The sequence below is a fragment of the Propithecus coquereli genome, unplaced genomic scaffold (genome assembly GCF_000956105.1).
Source record: "Propithecus coquereli isolate 6110/MARCELLA unplaced genomic scaffold, Pcoq_1.0 Scaffold118, whole genome shotgun sequence".
Taxonomy (NCBI): domain Eukaryota; kingdom Metazoa; phylum Chordata; class Mammalia; order Primates; family Indriidae; genus Propithecus; species Propithecus coquereli.
Window position 1 is genome coordinate 2,003,083 of NW_012135858.1, and position 23,011 is coordinate 2,026,093.

A 23,011-nucleotide genomic window follows, 5' to 3' on the forward strand; every position below is an offset into this window, starting at 1 on the left:
CATAAATAGCTAAATATTAGGTTGAGTGTAAGAAGCAAATCAAGAGAGGCATCTCAGTTTTTTTCACCAGCTAGTTTTATGCAAAACTCAACCCATCTCTCTCTATATTTAGAAAAGATCTTAAATTAGACAGGACTATGAAAATTCAAAATGTCTTATTTGCAATGTAGACAAGACAAACATATCTGAAAGCATACTATTTCTTTTAAATATAAGAACTAATTAATAAGAATAACCAAGACCTATTTATTATTTCTCTTTTCAGCGGAAGTACAAAGTGAAATTGAAAGAATCTTTGAGTTGGCAAGATCTTTGCAACTGGTTGTTCTTGATGCAGACACCATCAATCACCCAGCACAACTTATAAAGACTTCCTTAGCACCAATTATTGTTCATGTGAAAGTCTCATCTCCAAAGGTAATTAGCTCATTTCTGTCTTAAGGATTGGAAGCACATTTCTTTTGAAATATTCTTTGCTCTGTGTTTTTTTGTTAGTGGGCAAAGAGAATGTCTTGTGGAGACTCTGTTAATGGGCACATTTTAAAATTTTCACAGTGTACAGATTCTACGAATTGGAGATAGCAAATAAAAATATAATAGTCTATTTCTTCAAGAAGCTTATTGTCTACTGTGGTTCGCAAACCGTACAGGTATGCAAGTGTATAATAGAAACAAAAAATTAAAAATGCTGAGGAAAAGTAGATTCTGGCTTTTCATAGACTATAGGTTCTATTAGTAAATTTCTTGGATAATATTGATTCTTGTATCACCAATATTCTCTCCCTAGTTGAAAGACTACATAATTCAAGAAAAGTATCTATATTAGTCATATATAAAATAAAATATCACTGTATAAACATCTCTTATGGAAATGTTACAGACCCTGACGTTCGTGCTTAGGTTAGGTCCTCTGAGGAATATAGTTTATTCCATGATTAAGCACAATGGAAAATTTACCATGTATCTTTATGCCATTGGGGGAAGTAAAAATAAAAATGAAACAGTTCCAAATCAATTTCTTTTGACTTGGGTGTTCTTTCATTTTAAAAAAGTGATGATGTTCTAAAAAGTTAATATGAAATAGATACCCTTGGGAGGTACTATCTTAATCAGCAGTGCTCAACCTTTTTGGCACCAGGGACCAGTTTCATGGAAGACAATTTTTCCATGGACCGGGGATGGGGGGATGGTTTAGGGATGATTCAAGCTCATTACATTTATTGTGTACGTTATTTCTATTATTATTACATTGTAATATATGACAAAATAATTATACAACTCACCATAGGTTGGGGACCCCTGATCTTAATAATCAGTCTCTTTTCAGTGCCTGCTAGAGTGTATTTTAGTGCTTTCATGCAAGTTCTCCTCTCATGAGTGGAGAATGTCCAAAGAAACTGTGCCCTTCTCCAAAGCTTCTGAGCTCCTCAGCCTTCCATCTCTTCAGGCAATGCTTGTGTGCAGCGGACTTGGGAATCCTGACCAAACAAGGGCTTTTTGAGAATCAGTAGAATGGATTGAAATTACCTTGACCACCTGGACCTAGAGCTGCTGGGGGTTCAAGCACCTTTCCCGGCAGTGAAGGAGAGATTGGCCCCTCCCACTGCCCATGACACTATGGTGTCCTTAAGTGCAGGAACAGGGGCTCTCACAGACCTGTGTGCTGGGGTATCATAGAGCCTCATAGATTAGTACTGTTTTGGGGGATTGGGAGGGCCAAGGCAGATGGAGTATATGGCCAAATGCAGTTACAGCAGTGGCCAAAAGATAGATATATCACTGGTTTATATGTAGCCATATATCAAAGCAAATACTTTGCCTAGATTTCCAATCATGAAATAGTCTGATTAATGTAAAATTAAACTGGAATGGGTCATTAATTATCAGTGACAAAAAGGACCAAATATGTACATGACTCTGATATTTATCTGACATGGAGATAGTGAACCAAAATATTACTCAACATAAATGACCTGGTATGGCCAAGCATGGTGGCTCACACCTGTAACACTAGCACTTTGGGAGGCCGAGGCAGGAGAATCACTTGAGCCCAACAGTTTGAGACCAGCCTGGGCAATGTAGCAAGATCTCATCTTTACAAAAAAGGTTAAAAAATTAGCCAGGTGTGATGGGGCGTGCTTGTAGTCCCAGTTAATCAGGAGGCTGAGGCAGGAGGATAGCTTGAGCCCAGGAGTTTGAGGTTGCAGTGAGCTGTGATGACACTACTGTACTCTAGTCCTGGCAACAGAGCAAGATCTTGTCTCAAAAAAAAAAAAAAAATGCCGAGTACAGACCAGTCCCTCCATTTTTGCAAAGCTCTCTTTGAAATCTGTGAGTAAAATATGGGGTAGAAACTCGGGATTCCTCTAAGACTTTATACAGAGCTAGAATAGCATGAACATGTCAAATCCACTGTAACTGAAAGCCCGCGTAGGTGGATGACATCATTACAGGCTTATCTATATGATTTCTCACCCTGTATTTCTTCTCTACTATAACTATTAGTAATAACTATTAGTATAACTATTAGTATAACTATAACTATTAGTATAACTATTAGTAATAACTCAGGACTACACAGACCATTAAAAAGATCCTGGTTTATTTGGTTTTCTTTCAACTCTTTGATAATGCCTCAGCTATGCCTCAGCTTCATATCTTCTTCCATCAGGTTTTACAGCGGTTGATTAAATCCAGAGGAAAGTCCCAAAGTAAACACTTGAACGTTCAACTGGTGGCAGCTGATAAACTTGCACAATGCCCCCCAGTAAGTATAATCATTTTTCTCTTGATCATTCTTGGTTAGTTAGAAGAGGGTGAATTTTTTTTTCATATTAGCTTTGTCATTTTTATTCTAGAATGACGGTGATGATAGTTTGTTGTCATAAATCTAAAGGACTTCTTGCCACAAGCTGCCTCTGTTGTTTTGGTTGTACTCAGGCATCCAGAACTGGATGGTGTTTGCCTTGTGATAAGAAATGAATTTAGCGTCCAGTGTCTGCCTCCTTATGCTACCTTAATTACCTTGCAAACACTCAGCAAACCACTTAGCATCCGACCTCCAGTCACGTGGACACTTTTAAGAACATAAAAGAACAAAATAAAACACGCCAATTTGACTTTCCTTTACTTTTCTGCCAGAAAGTTCTGCCAGGCATAAAAGATTCTGATGTCGAAGGTCAAGAATTGATTAGAACTGGAGAAGCCTCGTGGTTACAGCAGATGACAGGTTCAGGGTTGAGTGAGGTGAAAAACTAAATGATAGCAACTCTTCTCCTAGTGCCATTGCCAGGAGACCGCTGCTGGGTCAGAGGCCGGAGTGGGGGGCGTGAGGTTGGGGAGGGGACTGCTCCCACGTGGCACTGGGTCTCCAGTGGCCAGTGTGTCTTCACGTGCTCCACTGACTTACTATTTCTGTGCCCACGTTTCTCTAAAGGAAATAACTGTGTTTCTTACTCAATTGAATCACTAGATTGTTTTATATACTTGTGTGGGATTGTTTATACTCTGTGGAAGCATAAAATCCAATTCGAATGTTCAGAGACGCAACACAGCATAGTTGTTAAAAGCACAGACTCTGGAGCCAGAGGCCAGGGTTCAAATCCACACTAACTAGTTATGTAATTATGGCAAGTGCTTACTTTATGGGATTGATGTAAGGTTCCAATGAGTGAATGTGTGGTAAAGTTCTTAGGACAGTGGCGGACACATAAGAAGCACAGTCTAAGTGTTTCTGTTATAATTACCGGATACGCTTTGCACTATGACATGTCTGGTCTGTTAGACTCTGTAAGAACCTGTACCTCTCTGGTTCACTGTCATAGCTCGGTTCCCTATCACAGTAGACCCATAATAAATAGTTGTTGAATGAGTAGATGTATCAAAGGATGTATAGACAATAAAAGTAATAATGCATCTTTTCATTAGATGCTTACAATGGGCCCACAGTATGTTAGATGCTTTACATAATCTCTAATCCTCACAGTTACCTAGTAAAATAGGCAATATTGTCCCCATTTTATAGTTAAGGCAACTGAAAACAGAGGGATTAAATGACTTTCCCAAGGTTACATAGCAAGTTAGGATTAGATCTAGATCTATCTGGCTCTAAAGCCAGTTTCCTCCCCTCGTAACCCCTTCTCCCCCTACATACACACCTGGTTACCTACCCTGCAGATAATCTGGATAGCTTGGAGCGTGGAGAGCTATGTTAAGAAATTTAACTTCACATTGCCTACTGATGAAATCCACTTATGCAGTGGAATATAAGATTAAAGTACTAAGCAGATACAGAAGGATGTATTACCCAGCCCCTGGTCCTATAACACTTCACAGTTGATGGAAGATCATCTTTGTTGTAAAGCTACCAAAAGCCAGGAACTATGCTATTATCTCCAATTTTTAGAACAATCTTAAAAAGATGGTTCTATCAGTTTGGTCTTCTGGGAAACAGACACCTAAATGGAATTAGAAGTGCAGGAGATTTATTGGAGAAAATGTCATCTTTTTATAAGAATGAGTTTATTAATATTTATTCCTAATAATTACTAGAGAAAATACTGGTATCTTATTAAAATTGAGGTATTTTAGCTGTTGAGAGGGTTGATCATTGAGTGGTTGTGCATCCAGTACAACTTGCTGCATCCGAAATAGCTGGGCCTGGCGCAGTGGCATGTACCTGGAGTCCCAGCTACTGGGGAGGCTAAGACGGGAGGATTGCTTGAGCCTAGGAGTTAGAGACCAACCTGGGCAACATAATGAGATCTTGTCTAAAAAAACGCTGTTTGGAATAGCTGGAACTAAGAAAAGATATGTGCATACATAAATGCAAGTTTTACTGTGAGCTACCTTAGGATTTGTACCTGGGTCAGGCATTTCAAAGGGCCCCATAGCTGGAAAGACAGCCTTGCCCTATCCTTATCTCAGTAGAATAAACATGTCCTTGTTTTATATAATTGGTCAGAAAACTTGAAATTTTAAACAAGCAGTCTGGATAGGTAAGATTACTTTGTATCTAACATTTTCTATGCACTGTTTATTAAACATGTTCACTTGATAATGTATGAATAGCATTTGTAATGCTAAGAAGGAATCATATACTCTATTTTGGTGCATGTGGAGAAATCTTCAGATTATAAAAACCAGTAGTAATTTAAAAATGTGTCTGCATTTGTCCCTACTTTACTTCAAGACCATAATTATAATTGTCACCCAAAGATTGGTGATCACTGTGTCATTTTAATTCCTTTAAGAGAATTTGCAACTTGCTTAATTGGCCACTGTATCTCCAGTCTGAAAAATCAGCAGGTTACACTGGCAGAGTCTCACATTGCTCAGAAATTAAAGGCAACAGTTTTTGGAAAGGGAAGTCTAAAAGAGCACTGAAAAAAGTTAACTCTCTGCAGCAAGAAGAATAAATCCTAGATTCAGGGACTATGAGAGCAAAAAGGGACTTTCAGGAGCACCCAGTATAGTCTTTCCTGGAGTATGTTGTTTACAGTATGGGTTCCATGTGATGTCAGCAGGTGTTATGGGAAAAGAGCCCCGATACCAAAAATGTTTGAGAAAACACTTACGTAAACAAAGGTAGTCTGGTTTCTTTACTGCAGAACCCTGAATATGCTAATGTGTATTTTATGTCTCCAATAGGACATATAGTATGCAGTGCTTGCCCTAAAATGTGACTATAGAGTATCCTATAGGTCTAGTGTTTCATGGAATACTCCTAGGGAAAGACTGATCCAGTCCAATCTCCTCATTTTACAAATGAGGGGAACTGAGACCAAGAGAGATGAACTGGTTTTCCAAAGGGCATATGCCTTGGCCAAAGCCAGTGAGACAGAGATCTCTGTCTCCTAGTCTAGCAAAACTTTAGGTGGTGACTGGCAACAGGTTAGTTATTATATACTCTCCTTGCGAGAGAATCACGGGTTTCATAGGTAAGGCTTTTTCTAGGAGAGAGGTCAGTAAACTTTTTTTAGTAAACGGCCAGATAGTAAATATTTTAGGTTTTGTGGGCATATGGTCTCCTTTTGCAAAGCTACTCAACTCTGCCTTTGTAACAGGAAAGCAGCCCCAGACAATGTGTAAACAAATGAGCTATATTTCAGTCAAGCTCTGTGGAAGCAGGAGGCAAGCCTGATTTAGACAGCTGACCAAAGTTGCCACTCAGGCTAACGTCATGGCTTTCTATTACTGTGCCATAAACTACCCCCAAACATAGAGACTCCAAACAACAGCCACTTTGGTGGCATTCAGGGGGCAGCTCACCTGGTCCCTTAGCAGGGATGGCTAAAAGGCTGGGCTCAACCAGCTCTCCTCCCTCTCTGAGTGGTGTGAGGGTCTTTCCATGGGCTCTCTCCGGCAGGGATACAGCCTTCTTGCATGGCAGCTCGCAGGCTCCAAGAGGAAGGATTCCAATCTCCTAAGGCCTGGGCTTTCCTACCAGCACAGCATCACGTCCACAGCATTCTGTTGATCAAAATAGTCACAGAGGCTCTCCAGATTCAAGGAGAGGAGACACAATCCTCTATCTTGATGCGGAATGTTAAAGAATTTGTGGCCATTTTCAGTTTGCCATAGACAGAAAGGTGAACTGGGAGATGGGCTACTTACTAGCTAGTTTACTCTGGAAGAGGGAGGATTTTCCTCTTTTTGTCCAGTCTGGATTCACAGGAAAAAAAGATGGGATGCAGACAGAAAGGGGGCTTATGGGACTAGGAGCTGCAAGCCCATCTTGTATTTTTTTTTTTATATGATCAGCCTGATTTTGTATTTCCAGTATACCTCTATATACTATATTTTTAGATTTCATTTTGCTTCTACCAGGTGTTGGTACCCTTTGGTCTTCAGAGAAGTTGAAAATAGGACATTTTAAGAAGGCCAAGTTCAAATTGCCCCAATACCATGGTAATAAGAGCTACATAATGCGTGGTGAGAAAAGCAGAGAGACGGACAATTGAATACATAAATGAAATGTAATCCTTTAATCCTACTTGGTTACAATCTGGCTTGTGTTACCAAGAGCTGACCCTGTGGCTCTTTGAGCTGTGTAATGTTTTTGTGTGTGTGAAATGACATCGATCGTTCTCTCTGTAAGAGCGGAACTCATCTCCTCGGCAGAATCTTGCAGGCCTCTAACATTACAGTAACTATAGTAGTTCTCTTCTATCCATCATTTGCTATTGCTGAGTGGACTTAGATTTATTCTATTAAACACAAGCACTCTGAAGGGAGTGGTAGTGCCCAGTATCCTTCGTCCGTATTGCTCTCGCAGCAGTAATTTTCCACTGCCCTTTTCCAGTAATTTTATTTAAATTATTTAGAATCATGTAGCTTTACCCATCTATTTGAAGTGCCCTCCACAATGGCGCATTCATTATTCACTGCCCCTGGATGTCCACAGATTTAATTCCTAACACTGCTTTTGAGAAAAGGAGTAATTGATTTCAGATGTTTCCTTCATGAAACGAGGCCACAGGGATCCAGTTTCTCTCAGTACAAAGGGGACTACACCTTTTCCAGGGGTTTCAGCCACATGACTTGAATATAGAGGGTCAGGGAGAGTTTATTCCCACCGATGCTATGATTTAACACATCAGATTCATATGAACTTAACAAAAATACTGAATGCCTTTTCTCCAGACACTAACATTGTCGGATGTTGTCATAATCTCTGAAGAATAAGAACGGACAGGATGGAGGGAGGGGTTTGGGAGGAAAATGTGTTTGGGTCTACAGTGAATGTCACAAATTATTAAGACAGGAGCTATAAAAGGGATCAAAGTCACTATATTCTTTGCATTTATCACCAATTAGCAGCAAGAATTCTGATTGTCCTTCCTGTTTAGCTCATTAAAGTGGAAACTACCTGGGACTGTTAGAGCCCCATAATATTTGTAGGCTCTCCTTTATCCCCATAAGACCTCCTAGATATTTTTAAAAATCTTTTAACTTAGAGTCTAATTTCCTGTCATGAGTTGACCAGTGAGTTAAGTATTCGGGACCTCAAATGTTTTAATAACATAAAGAAGTTTTGACGTGAGAGAGACATTGGTTGGTTATTTTATGATGAGCATTACATGTCTGTGCCATTCAGCCATTTTATTTTACTGAATGGTATTTGCCAATCTTTTTTTTTAAGCGATGTCAGCTTCAGGCTCTCTATATTCTAATAGCAAAGAAATGAAAGTATGCTCGCCTCTACTATTTCTTTGTTCCACTTAGAGATAGGAAAGGTGCCTTACATGAGGTTTTCTCTGGGCACAACCAGTAAATGTAAAGCAGTAGTCCCCAACCATTTTGGCAACAGGGACCGGTTTCATGGAAGACAATTTTCCAAAGGACTGGGGGTGGGAGGTATGGTGTCAGGATGATTCAAGCACATTACATTGACTGTGCACTTTATTTCTATTATTATTACATTGTAATATATAATGAAATAATTATACAACTCACCGTAATGCAGAATCTAATGCCACCACTGATCTGACAGGAGGCGGAGCTCAGGTGGTGATGTAAGCGATGGGGAGTGGCTGTAAATACAGATGAAGCTTGGATCACTTGCCCACTGCCACTCACCTCCTGCTGTGTGGCCTGGTTCTTAACAGGCCACTGACCAGACAGTATCAGTCCGAGGCCTGGGGATTGGGGACAGCAGATGTAAAGGCATGCTTATGTCGTGGGAGAGTTTGCATATATTTACTCCCCTATCTAGCTAATATTCAGTAATGAACCAACTTTAAAAGTTAAAATTAAACTGTAAAATTAGTTTCTAAGTTTTATAAACTTTTTATTATGAAATACTCAATGGCAGCTTCCCTAGCTAAAACATATTAGACAATATACACCAGTTTTAATGAGATTTCTCCCTCTGTGCTAGAAAGTATGTATTTCAGTCATTAAGGAAGACTTACTCAGTCTCTCTAATATCTTCCCTCCCAAAATAATTTAAAAGAAACAAATGGAACTTGCTCTATTCCCTCAAGGTAAGACCTGAAAAGCACTATTTTCTGTAAAAACTAGGGTGACCATTGATTCCAATTTGCTCAGGATTTTCCAGGTTTTAGTACTGATAGTCGCATGTCCCCAGAAATACTCAGTCCCTGGCAAACCAGGACGGTTGTTTGCCCTAATTCAGGTGGCTTCCCTGGGAAAGATAGTCACATCTTACTCTGTGAATGGAGAACCAGACAGATGGTTCAATACTTACGATTTTTTAAAAAGATCTTGCAAATCTCTTTTCCATGTTATTTCAGCTTCAGTCTTTCTTTCACTTTCTTTCTTCCCTGTCATTTCACTTCTCGGCCCACTGGATGAGCTAGAAGCATGTTTTTCACTCTTGATTATTTATAGTGCTTTAATGTTTAATTTTCTGGAAAGAGTTTATCCAGAAAAGGAAGCTGTACTGTGCCTGAATTTTTGATGGTTTGTTTTTGACTCCTCTGTCCACTACTTAATGTACTGTGGTAGCCACACTGTTTCTGCCTGCCTCAGCTGAAGAAAATATCCCATCATAGAACGTCAGAGGTGTTCGCTGTGGCAGTGCTTTGAAAACAGCTCAACGTTACCCTTATTTTGGGCTGTCGCCAAGGGCATGGGATCACTGAGCAGGCAACGCTCACTGCCAGGGCTTCTGCTGATTAGGTAGCTCTCTGCGTTCATATTAACGTATTAATGTACTAAAACATTTGCAGGAGGCCTCAGCTATTGCATAAGAAGGAGCTGACTACCCTTGAACCTTACATTTATGAGAAATTGGCAAACCTGGTTTGCATAATTCATTGGATTGCTTCTCTTTGAATTTCTTATATAATTAAAATCAATTTTTTCCCCCTTATACTGACTTTGTAGCACTCTGGTCTACTCAGCTGTGTTATTTCCTAAACAGTTAAAAAGAAAAATCGTCACAGATACACAAGCTGTGAAATTCTATCTAGTTGAAAATAAGCCACATATGTCAGTATTCATTCAGAAGCTGAAACTTGCTTTTCTCTGTGCTTTTCGAAAGCCTAAAAGCAGTTTCAAATCATCTTCCATCATATAGCTGTCTTTTAGCAGTAGAAAAGCTAGTTTCCTAGCAATGATTGAGGCTTAAGCAAACAGCCATGTGCTGATATATACAAATCCTATTCATTGGCAAAGAGAAGTACTTTCTTAGAATTACTTGTAATTAAATGTATGTTTAATTGTGTCTGTAGCAGTGACAATGTAACATGCAGAATGAGCCAAGTAGACGTAAGGCTCATTCAAGTAACATTCTGCCGTGGGTCCTGCCTGCCTGGGTGTCCTCTCTTTGGGACTCTGCAATCCTGGCTGTGATTATCAGGACCCATCCAGTCCAGACATCCCTGGAAGGTTCTTCAACTTGGAACTTTATGAAAGAAAGAAAATGATTTGTTGAGAGTAACCAAACCTACACTGTAGAATGAGACCTGTGTAATCAGATTTTACAGTTCACGCACACAAAGGTGATATAAACAACCAACTCCAAATCACATACAATGTAGAATGTGTGGGAGAACGTGAGGCTGGAGTGGCTGAGAGAGTGGTTCCAGTGCTGTCCAGTTTCTCTTTCTTCTTCCCATACAATCTGAGTCTCTGGATGCTCTTTGGGGTGTAGCTGTTCTTATCTCACTCAAGTCAGCACTACAAAGCCACTGATACCAGAGCATCATGGGCAATTCTCAGATTATTTATTCAAACTGTGGAAAGTTTACATTAATGGGGGAAGGGACTTTTGATTGCAAGATACAGGAAACTCCCTTGGGTTACTTTAGTGGAAAAGTGGGATTTATCATAAGGATACGTGTTGACAGAAACTCTAGGAACTGGCTCTTTTCTCTGCCTCTTATGGGCCATATAGTCTCTCTCTTCCATTGTGTCTTTCCTTTTACTGTTTTATTCTCTTCCCCCTACAGATAAACTCTTTGACTTGCTCATAATTTCCCCTTCCTCCTAAGTTCAACATTCGCATGTCTCTTTGAGATTCTTTCTAAATCCAGAACTTTAAGCTGCAGCTCAGTCTTATTATTGTTCTGAATTAAAGTCCAGTGTGACATAGATTATTATGGATTTTAATCCTTGTCTCTCCCGCCAGACCGTATGCCTCTTAAACATAAGATGGTATCTGTTTTCTTTGCCACCGTATATCCATAGTGTCTAGCATAAAATAGGTACTGAGCAAATATTCTATGAATGAATAAAATATGCAAAAACCATCTGAAGTCTACTAATAACTGTTCTTAGTTGGGGGGAGTTTTTTACATGAGCTGGACTAGCTGAGTCTTCTCAAACATGAGTCAGTTTGGGCTGAAGTCATCTTTTCCTCGTCCTGCTCTAAGGACCTTCAAATGGCTTTCCAATTTAGGGTCAAATTTTTCAGTAAAGATTGATGTGATGAAACATTTGAATAGTAAATGTTGGGGGAGAGATTGTTTCCATGGTGACTTCTGCTTCAAGGAGCCTTTGTTCTAAGCACTGAAGAGAATGAGTCAGCTGAGACACCACCAACTCCATGTCATACAGTTGCCATTAAACCTAAATCCAGCCAGTGATATCAATGCTGATGGCAGTGACCCTGTATTTGATTCATTATTTTGATGAAATGAGTTCATAAAAGCAGGTGGATGGTGCTGGCAGTGTGGGAGAGGGGAATTATTTCAATCCACCTATTGAAAGTTGGGTTGTGCTAAACACCTACCCATGGAATGGCTTTTCTCTTTGTGAGGTGCCAAGTTTTCTGACTGTCCTTCCAAAGAGTCTATGTCTTGGGTGTATTCTGGGTTGCCAGCCCCATGGCAGTAACAGAGGGGCCACTCTGCTCCTTTGGGGAGGAAGAACAACTTCCTGGTTCTAGGCCAGATGTTGAACAATGCCGTTACCGACAGAAACATGGACAGCAGACATTTCTTGTGTGACCCCTCACCTGCCCCAGTGCAACACCCCTTGTTCTTTTTTAACTATTGCACAAAATGATCTTGGTAACAGAAATCACTGTGATGTGGTTTTCTAGTATTAATGCTAAACTTTCTTTCCTTATTGTTTTATCACAAGAGAGATAACATCATTTTCACAAACATTCTGAAAATTACCTAAGCTAATGTTATTTCTTTTAACATAGTTACCTTGGGGGATGAAATGTTTATTCCAATAATATGGTCGTTGCCCAAAACATTTTTAGAACTCCTTTTTCAGTGCCATTAACTCACTTCTTTCATATTCTGAAGTGAGTTGAATTCAACTCTGTAAGAATATATGGGTAAAGGTGTGACTTCCTATACGCTTTCACTCTTTTTCACCTATAACACTTTTACGCTTATGTCATCTTTTTCTTTCTAAACACTGAAAGGTCCAAATATTTAATAAGCACTCCTATTTTTATGTTAATGTCCACATTTGTTCATGGATAACTGAGCGACTCTTCACTTGACTCTAACTTTAGAAATTGCCAATATAGCACCTAAAATTTGATATTAGCTGCTAGATATTAAAAATGCTATTATCTGCTGAAAGTAGAATTTTAGGTCCCATTGCCTAAAATCTAAAGTGGAGATAAAATGGATTTTCTTGTCGTCTACAGGAAATGTTTGATGTTATATTGGATGAAAATCAGCTTGAGGATGCGTGTGAGCATCTGGGAGAGTACCTGGAGGCGTACTGGCGTGCCACCCACACAACAAGTAGCACCCCCATGACCCCGCTGCTGGGAAGGAATTTGGGTTCAACAGCACTCTCTCCATACCCCACGGCAATTTCTGGGTTACAGGTATTGTCACTTCTTCACTTGTGTTTTTACAGCCTTACATCTGAGAGTCTATAGGGAACTTGGTTAGGATGAAGATTGAAGTTGTCCTTAATCTAAAAAGGGAACCATATGTGTACATTATATTAAAAAATCTAAAATGTCACTTAATCATGATCTCTCATAGAAAAAGCTACACAGAGAGTGATCCTTCCCTGAGAACTTTGAGCTCTGTGATTTTATAATGGATTTTACTTAGATAAATTAACGTCTCCTATGTTGAAACCCTGCCAGGAAACTGTGCGGCTGTCCATTACTTCTTAAGAATTATGTGATAGTGAAAATATCAGGCACCATGGCTAGCTAAGTAAGATATTTGGGGGCAGATAGGCCTTTGACTGCCCTTAACTAATCCCACCCCTGGACCTGTCCTCTACTTTGCATGAAACAGTGTGGACTTGAGTAGAGCTGCCCTATTCAGAAACAGTGACAGATTCCTGAGTTTTCTGGGGGCTGTGCAGGGGCCCACCTGGGTAAGTGGCTATGGCAAGTGTCCTTTAGGGAAGCTAGGGCTGAACACAGGATCAGGAGGTTCTCTCTTCTGCTGTTCTGGTGTTGCATTCAGAGCCAGACATAGGGAGCCAGGCCACCTTATGATACAAAATAACTCTTGCCTTTGTACATTAACTGTTATTTATCAAGCCGCTGCTGGAATGTGGCCCAGCCCCCAGCTGATTGAGGAACATGTAGTCAATTGAACCCTCTTGTATCATGACTAGTTTTGTTTTAATGGGTTATAATGATAGTCATAATTGTAGATCATGTAGAGTTAACTCTGAGATAAATGGCACTCTCTGAAATGCTATTATAACTGTATTACTCTACTGCAAAATTGTATCATTGTAAGGAGAAAAACTGCCATATAAATGAATAGCTTTTGAGGCTGGAAATGAACATGAAAAATGTACTATTGTAATGTACAGTATATATGTATGTGTCACAACTATTTCAAGCCCTGTTTCACTTCCTTTGGGTTGATCTGAGGCTAGCAGTTCCATTGACTAGTTTGGATTGGCTCTGAATTGTACACTGTGGGATGAGAAATGGGTGCATGAAGCAATAAGCTTCAATAATGTCGGTAGAAATGAAATTTTGCGCTTTGGTTATGAATGCAACACTCTTGACTCATCATCTCTAACACATCTACCTGGAGTGGTTCACCTAGTTTCACTAATGAATTAATATGTTGCCCTTTATTTTGTGGCCTACTTCTACCAGTAACCATCAGCACTTAATTATTAAACACCTGCCAGAGGTTAAGGGCACATCTCTGACCTTTTGAATGAATTTCCTTTTGTGTGAAATTGAGTGTACTTTACAGGAGATGTATCTGGGCCCATGGTTTCATCAGGATACTATTTCTTAACTGAGGTGACCTACTTAAACTGGTAGACACAAGTAGATAAATATTTTCCCATAGTGAAGAAAAATGTTGAATAACATATTCTGAGCCATCACATAAGTGTCTTAAGATATTAATTTCAGCTGAATGTGATGGCTCGCATGTGTACTCCCAGCTACTTGGGAAGCTGATTCAGGAGGATCACTTCAGTCTAGGAGTTTGAGGCTGCAGTGAGCTATAATCATGCCACTGCACTTCTGCTCGGGCAACAGAACGAGACCCTGTATCTTAGTGTGTGCGTGTGTGCATATATATTTATATTTATATATTTATTTATATACATATAAATAAAAATTTCAATTAATGGTATTAGAGGAGTTTAGTTTATATGTGAAGATTATTTTTGCAGGACATTTCAATTGAGGAAGCAAGATTTAGAAGTGTCAATTAGCTGGCTCCACAGATACTGTATACTCCTTTGGAAAGAATATTGCTGAGAGTCTTACATTTATGTAGAATGCAAAAACAAATGCACTATTATGTGGACAGCAGAAGTAATAATTTCATTAAAATATTTTTAAAAGGTATAAGGAACACTCGAAGTGAGGTGTGTTGCTTTAGGAGGAGAAAGATTTGATCAGTACAAGAGAGAAATAAAATAATAGATGCTATTCTGAATGTTATTCCCAATAGCAAAATAATCCTCATTTTTGCAATAGAAATAGAATTATTGGCCTTCCTAAATATATTAGGTTCCATTTAACAGTTAACTTTCAATTCTATGTTTTTAATAGGAAGCATAGTCATGCAGCACTGTGTAATTAAATTCATAAACTATCAACATTCAGGCATCTTTGCATGTTTTGTCCCAAATAAATAAGACCAGATATTTTGAGATCATTTGTGCATCAAAATGTTTTACTGAGTTAGATATTTAGCATCTTATTTTACAGATCCTATTATTTTTACATACTTTTACATGTTCAGATGAATGAAGCTGCCGTTATTTAATCGATGAACCATCTGATGTTTCTAGAGTCAGCGAATGAGGCACAGCAACCACTCCACAGAGAACTCTCCAATTGAAAGACGAAGTCTCATGACCTCTGATGAAAATTATCACAATGAAAGGGCTCGGAAGAGTAGGAACCGCTTGTCTTCCAGTTCCCAGCATAGCCGAGATCATTACCCTCTTGTGGAAGAAGATTACCCTGACTCATACCAGGACACTTACAAACCCCACAGGAACCGAGGATCACCTGGGGGATATAGCCATGACTCCCGGCATAGGCTCTGAGTCTGCTGAAACACAAAATATTCATCTGTTGACAATTTGCCATAGCACTGCTAGGATAAACTAACCATCTTAACTTGGCAAGCACAGCACAGTATTCACTGTGCTTATGGGCTGTTGTCATTTGATGCTAAGTAAGGGGCAAAAAAAAAAAAAAAATGTACATTATGCCCTTGAATCTAGATGGATATTAGATGCCCAATCATATAGATATTTTTAACTGCAACATTTCCATGGTAACAGTACCTTTTGTTTTCTTCATAGATTTAGACACATCGATTTGTAATTTAGGGTACTTATCAAGGCACATATAAAATAATTTCCCATGCTGGAAATTCCAAATGACCAGTTCCAGTTGGAACCAATTTATAAACCAATTCCTGTTGGAATTTGGGTGAATTGACTAGAAAGTCTACTTGAGCATGTTGCAATCAATTGAAAAATCTGGGAAAAAAAAAAACCTAATTAATAAGAAAATCAAAATACCAATAGAAGCCAAAACCAGCTATGGTATTTATTTGCTGGAAGCTAAATTTACACTAAAAGTTGGAATGTATAAACATTTTAATATATGTTAATGTTTCCAGAGTGACTTTTCAAACTTACCAAATGTATTGATAGTGCCAAAAAAACTCAGAAGTCTTATTGCAGAAATTATATAGTCTCCTCAGATTTTAATATTTTTATTTCTTTCCTGGCATAGCTGTTGTATTCAAAGTGTTTTGCTTTTTGTTTAGTCAGTACTGTTAGCTTGTTCGAAGTTGGCAAAAAAAAAAAAAAAAAACCTCTCAAAATTTTTTCAGCAGTGAGAGACAGTAGTAAAGAGAAGCCCAGACATAGCTGGATATATGAAATAGAAAATGGGGTGTTGTTTCCTCTTTAACCAATCTGAGCACAATTACATACATCCATGAATGCGAAGTCAGATAGTAAGGATGTGGTATTTGAGCCTCCCGAGTGCAAAGCTAAACATCTCCAGATGGGAATTCATCTATCCCACTGAACACAAACATGGGGTTAGGATTTCCTGCCAGCACGATTGAGTATCTTTCCATTGCTTCCCTCAGTCTCTGTCTTTGAATATCTGAATGTTCTAGCCCTTCATCGAATTCTTTAAATCATGCTAGGGATTTTTGTTTTACATGGACACATTCAACTTTGACATTGAATTGGAAGCGGTGTTTTTGCAAAATGACTAATTGAAAAAAGTTAAAACAAATGAATTTAAAAGCTTGCAGTAAAAAATAAACTCATCAATTCAGAAAATATTTGTTCACTAAAATTATAGCATTTTTAATGCAGAGAATTATAAAGAATTTGGAGATTAAACTTCCTAATTTCTAATGCACAGTCTTCTTCATCTATTAAGTCTTCACAATTTTTCCAATGGCTATAATTATGTAATTGGTGACCTGTGTCTTATATTATCAAGGAAGCATTAGATTCACTATGATCCAAGAAATTATTGAAATTGACCCTTTTATACAATACACAAATGTCTTTCCAAAACTACTTTTGTTTCTAAGAGTCCACAATGCATGGATTTTCTAAAACCCCAATAGGATCAACCATAAAAGTCCTTTTCTACTCCTACATGTCATGAAGCCTATTTTTGAAAACGATAATAATTAATTTTATACTATCTTACTTTTTTCCCCAAGCCCTTCAATATTTAGGCTGTCAAAGCATGCACCAGTTCAACAATTTTCTTGACCATGAAAATAAGTTCCATATTCTTGATCAGTTAAACATATCTTGAACCCCATTACAACCTCACCGCATGCCTGTCCTTCATGTTCACTGTGTGTACCCCATTATGAACCTGTTTAGCTGATAATGAGGACACCTATAATTCTGCAAGTTATTTCAAACATTTGATACAATTAAAAAATATGGGCTAAGTAAAATTTAAAAGTTAACATGTGATACTGGCTTGTGAGTTTCTTTTGTCATCTAGTGAAGCTTATAGAACTTTCAGTTAAGACATTTAGAAGAGTTGTATCCATTAGGCACTTTAATAAACATATAACCTGCCATTACTGAATACTTTGTTAGGACACAAGAGCATTTTCCAGCAAACAAAAATATATTTATTATATGTACAGCACATATTTGCATGAGAAAGAAAACATTAGCCAAAACATTTTTCTATATGCTTTACTGGTTTCTTGTTTGTGCGCATTAAAGTATTTAATTGCAAAAAATGCACCAAGGTGTATAAATTTAGACTAGACTGCTGTTCAGCTTTTTCCGTAGTAGCATTAGCAATTTGGTCATTTAACTACTTTAAGGTATTTACATTTTAGGCAGGTAGCTGTAACAGCATTTACATATATTTCCTAGTCATCAAGATTACCATCTTTCCTTCAACTTTTTAAAAGTCACTTGTTTTTAAACGCCTCTCTAAGCCTTGTTTCTACTCGTCCATGTCATGCTGATAAAGAGAGAGGCTCATTCAATATCTGTGCACAAAACCGATCATTTACCATCAAATGTCCATACGTGTTTTGCTTTCCATTCTTATTAAAAAGCTAATAATCTTAGAAAGGGTATAATGTATATTTTCTTGATGGACATATTAATATTTAAAATTTTATTTTAATTTGGCATATTCTTTCCCCTTCTTTCTGTAATAAGTTTATCTTCTTCAAATGAATAAGAGATATGCATCTTACTTTTTTTTAAAGCCTTAGAGTTTATTGTGTAAATGATACTTAGAATCCAGATATATATTAAATAAAAAGTTTTATTTTTGCCAAGCACACCAAGCACCTTTGGAAAATACATATTCCACAAATACTTTGTTTTTAATTAATTTCATTTAAAGATAGCAAATGATTATAAGCAGGAGAAAAAAGTCTTATACTATTTTGAGGCTGTTTTTTAACCTATAGTATGAACCACATATTAGAATTCTATAATTTCAGTCACAGACATGTAACAACATACATAGACTTATGTGACAATGTAGACTCATGTGACAATGTGGAAATGTAGTCCTGGACAAAAAAGAATGCAATTTGTCAGTCCTGATGTTAATTCTCAAGGCTATAATGGGACTCCAATATTATAATCAACAGTGTTATATTGTTTACTCTAATATTTCAAACAACACTTAGAAATGTTTATAAATTACTGATGATTCTCTCTTATCTTTATACAGTTCTATTGGAAAGAAAGTTGAAATTGTTAGCAATTTAGACTGATGATCTTTCCTAATAAGAGAGTCTTGATTTTGTGACTATGTAAGTCATTGCATTTAGTCCTTAATGAAATGAATTTTTTAAATGTAAAACAAATTCTGAGACAATTATTTGTTCCCTTTAAATAATTTGTTATTTGCTTGAATTATTGTTGTTGTCTGCAAAATGTATTTTTGGAATGTTAACCTCTTTTCATACCTGCATACTTGAACTTGTCTTTTGTGTGGGGGCCTTAAAATTCATAATAGAAAATGGGGGCAGTGAAAGGGAGGAAAGGAAATTATGTTGGAAGATGCTTTGCAAATTTGAACTCTTTAAATGAACATATCACAAAATGTTGTTGAGACCCAGGATGTCAGTTAAGAACGTTTCTTGGCAACCTTGATTTGCATGCTAGTATATTTTCTTAGTTATACAATTTTATTTTGGTATTTGCTAAAAAATAAAACAATGTACTACCATTATAGAAATTACCCCTATATATTGATACTTATACTACCTCTTCTCTAGAGAAGACAGTCTGTCTTTAAAGGGAAAAAACACTTGTCAATAAGTAGTGATCAAATTATTACTATTACGGCTCACCTTGCTGCAAAGCTAAATGCATAAAGTATTAAAGTATGCCTTCCCTTTAGATTTTAAACTGATTCCAAAACGCTCTTGGCACCCTTTCATTTCTTCTATGGTAGTGAAATTGTCTTTGAATTGTTCACAGTTTATCATGAGGCAAGGTTAATTCAACAAATAAGTCATCATTGGGAACAAAACAAACTGCAAGGGAACTGCCTTCGTGGGCAACTTGTTAGAATATCTGGCTCTAAGTCTAAAAGAGAGTAGGTCCAGAGACCTGATATTTAAGTGCAGCTGGTTTGCAAATTCAAATTATTTTTGATCCTTTACTTCTACGGTCACCCAAAGCCTGGCTTAGCCATTTACGGGGTAAGGATATGTGTTATCTTGGACTCCCATGTAATTGGAACAAACTTCATATCAATGTTTCAAATAGATGCTTATGTACCCCTTATTCCTTTTATATTCCTGCCTTTGTCTTTTAGGACAATGTTGCATGTTGGTTTTTTAAAAATTATATAAAACTCATCCTTGAATGACTATATGAATGAAAACTTTATAGGAAATTATATAATAAAATCTGTTTTATTAGTTTCTCATACCTTTAAATACTGTCGATACTATAACTAAGTTACTTATTGAAGCTGTGTCTGTGGGGCAGAGAACAGTCCTCTTTTTTTAAATGATAATCATGATCAAACCAGTCAAGTCAGTACAGTAGCTGTTAGACAATAGGATAACTTTTCTTGTTGACTTTAGCAGTCAAGTTAGTTAAAATAGTAAAAGTGGTTTCTATGGGCACACAGAGCTAAAGCATTCAAAAATTACTTTTTAAAGGTTTCTTCTTTTACTAAAACAGTCTTTCTCAAATGAAATACATCCTCTGATAGCAATTATCTCTGTCTACTTACAGATGGCTTAATCTCAAATACCTCCTGTAGTTGAGGCATATTATGAGAAGACTAGAAAGAATCTCATCAGATAATCCTAAGGGCTGTAACTCCTACTTGCCATGAAAAACACATAAATAAGAGTGAATTAGCAATTGGTTTGGGGGAGTCATAGTTACATATGAAACTTTCTTTTGTTTCTTTTGATGTGTGTAAAATGTTTGCAGAAGGGTGGCAGAAAATGTTTCTAATGGATTTAGAGTGGTTTGGGGAATACACTGATACTTCCTCATTTGAAAATTATAAAGAGTTAAAATGAGGACTATCTAAGAACCAGAAGTGGCTGGCCTCTAGCTTTTCAATACTTTCTAAGTGTTCTTGGTTATGTTTTGAACACTTAAATTCTCAAAAAATGGCTACGTCTATGTTTGTGTAGGGGCCACTCTTGCCCTACTTGCATGCCACTTTCACTCACTGTTAAATGAAATCAGTGTGGATTCTGTATGCATAAGGGATGTATTAAAGATGCGGGATCATTAACGCTATATTGTTGCATACTATTATTCATATGCCTTACAATATTTTCTGGGACGTTATTAAAATGAAAGCATTTTATTGCCAAAATAAATCTATGTTGTTACTTCTAATCTGCATTAGCAGTAGAAAAATAAATAATGTAGCAAAAACATATATTGTACAGTACAAAATTATAAAATATATATATTTTGCCAATAATATGAAAATAGATTGAGGAGAAAGAAGCACATTTGTTATAGCACAAACTTACAAAGAAATCCACTGTTAAATTTGGCAGTCATATTTTTTAAAAGTATATAGATTTAGCTCTAAGTTTTATCAGATTTATCTCATCTACTATCTTTTTAACTTGCTGCTTGATGCTTTTCCAGCAATTTATTTCATAGCCTTGCAATCTGTGGATGTAATTTATTTTATTCCCTTCCATAAAACTTATTAAATTTTATTTTGTGATAAGACTCATACTATATTTTCTGTTCTTATTTCTTCTCCTTCAATAGCAACTACAAAAAAGTCACAGCAAGTGAGCTCACAGGGCTCCTCTGAATTTTGGACATGTTTGAAATTTTTTATATTTTTCACAGCCTCAAGTCAGAATGATCAATAACAATGTCCCAGCAAAAGAATATTAGTTAGGGGTCCTTTAATTTGTTTTGTACTGAATACTATTTTGAAACATAAGTTAATTCCATTAGCTTTGTTTTTGAAGGGATGGTGGGAGGGAATAAAAAATAGGTAAACTTATTAACATAAAACATACTAAAAATAAATACGGCAAAATGATGTAAAAAGATTTTCCCTACTATTCTGAGGGCTGTTGATATCCCAGGCTATTGCTGTATCTCCAGCGACAAAGTGGAATAAACATTGCCTTTGGCAAATAATTTTTTCTTTTCTTTAAATTTTAGTTATTTGTTTTAATAATTTATCCCCTTTTATTTTTCTTATGTAGGTATGTGTAGCATTCTACAAGGCATGCTGGGTAAAATATACTATGCAAATGTGTACAGTGTTGCATGTTTTGTTCTCCCTCTGCTTTAGTGGATTTAAAGAAAAAACGTGGTGTTATTTTTGTGAGCAAAAACATTTAACAAAGAAAATGCAGAGTGCATGCATATAGTATCCTAATTTCTATGGATTTGTTTTATGGAATTTAAATGTGAACAAAACAACTGCATTAATTTTTTTTTCTTTTGTATAATAAATGAAAAAAACACAGAAACCAGCGTTATACCTCTCCTTTATATTATTCTGGAAATACATTGAAGAAATATTGGAAATCAGTAGGTATATTTCTATATCTCTTACAGGAAAAAAAGTCTAAACATTTACCCTCAAAAAAAAAAAAGACGATTCAATTAAATGACTATTTTCTGAATACTCTGATAGGTGCTATGAATGATCACAAAAGTACTGTATTAGGAAAGAGCTTGTAAATTAAATACACACACACCATGCGAAATAAAATAGGATAAATGTGTGAAATAGGCTTGAATATAGAAAATATATATTAGATGAACCTTATTGTTCACAAGACACCCCTAAATGATTAATGTAGTAGTTATCAGAAGTTTCCAAAGCTCTTCTGTACTTGTAAGAATTCCATAAATGGTAAACATCCCATGACTTAACATTTCATGTACTCAGGGTCAGTTGGCTATGGTATGATTTGATTGGAAGTTGACTTTTTTCTCATTGCACTGTATAAGAAGTTCAAAAGAAATGTGTACTATGTTGATTATTATCACTGCATTAGAATTATACAGTGATTTCTTACAGCCTAGTTCACAGATATTTTCACATTTAATCCATCTGTCTGACCACCAAAAGTAAGCAGGACATGGATTATTAGATCCAACTATAAATGAGGAAACCAAAGCTCATTGAAACTTCTCTCTCTAAAGTACTTTTATTTAAAAATACTAGTGTGTTAAATGCTTTTAAGCTAGGTAGTCATCTGAAGCATACAAAGCAATGCCTGGAATACAATAAATGTTGACTGAATGAACAATACCTCAGTTATTGAAAAGTTATTATATAAAGCTGTCTCAACAATCTAAAATTCCCAGCTGGAAGAGTTACAGTAGCTTACTATCACCACATCAACTGGCCATATGCCTGAAGCCACCTCTCTTGTCATCAACACATTTCCACAAATAAAATGGATTGGGGAGAGAAATATCTTGTTGGTGCTTTCATACAACATGCAAATTAGCATAGTGGTTTCAGTGTGGACTCTAACCCCTGTCGGGGTTTAAAGCCTAGATACAGCAATAACTGGCTATGAACTCGGGGTAATCACTTAATTTCCCCATGCCTGGATGTTTCTGTAGAGTGATTTTTCTTTTGGTTCTGGATCACATTTTCCTGTTT

General features: G+C 37.0%; 1 protein-coding gene across 4 annotated transcripts in view; it reads left to right on the forward strand.

Moving 5' to 3' along the window:
• Window positions 1-21,860, forward strand: part of CACNB4 (calcium channel, voltage-dependent, beta 4 subunit) — a 266,674-nt gene extending 244,814 nt beyond the window's left edge. For 3 of the 4 annotated variants that reach the window (XM_012659210.1, XM_012659218.1, XM_012659228.1), the window contains 4 exons: window positions 266-417; window positions 2,672-2,767; window positions 12,581-12,766; window positions 15,181-21,860. In XM_012659210.1, coding sequence (XP_012514664.1) covers window positions 266-417; window positions 2,672-2,767; window positions 12,581-12,766; window positions 15,181-15,441 — 695 coding nt within the window. In that variant the 3' untranslated portion in view covers window positions 15,442-21,860. The remainder of the gene's footprint in view (window positions 1-265; window positions 418-2,671; window positions 2,768-12,580; window positions 12,767-15,180) is intronic. The other variant, XM_012659233.1, reaches the window with a different exon arrangement.
• The last annotated feature ends 1,151 nt before the right edge of the window (window positions 21,861-23,011 follow it).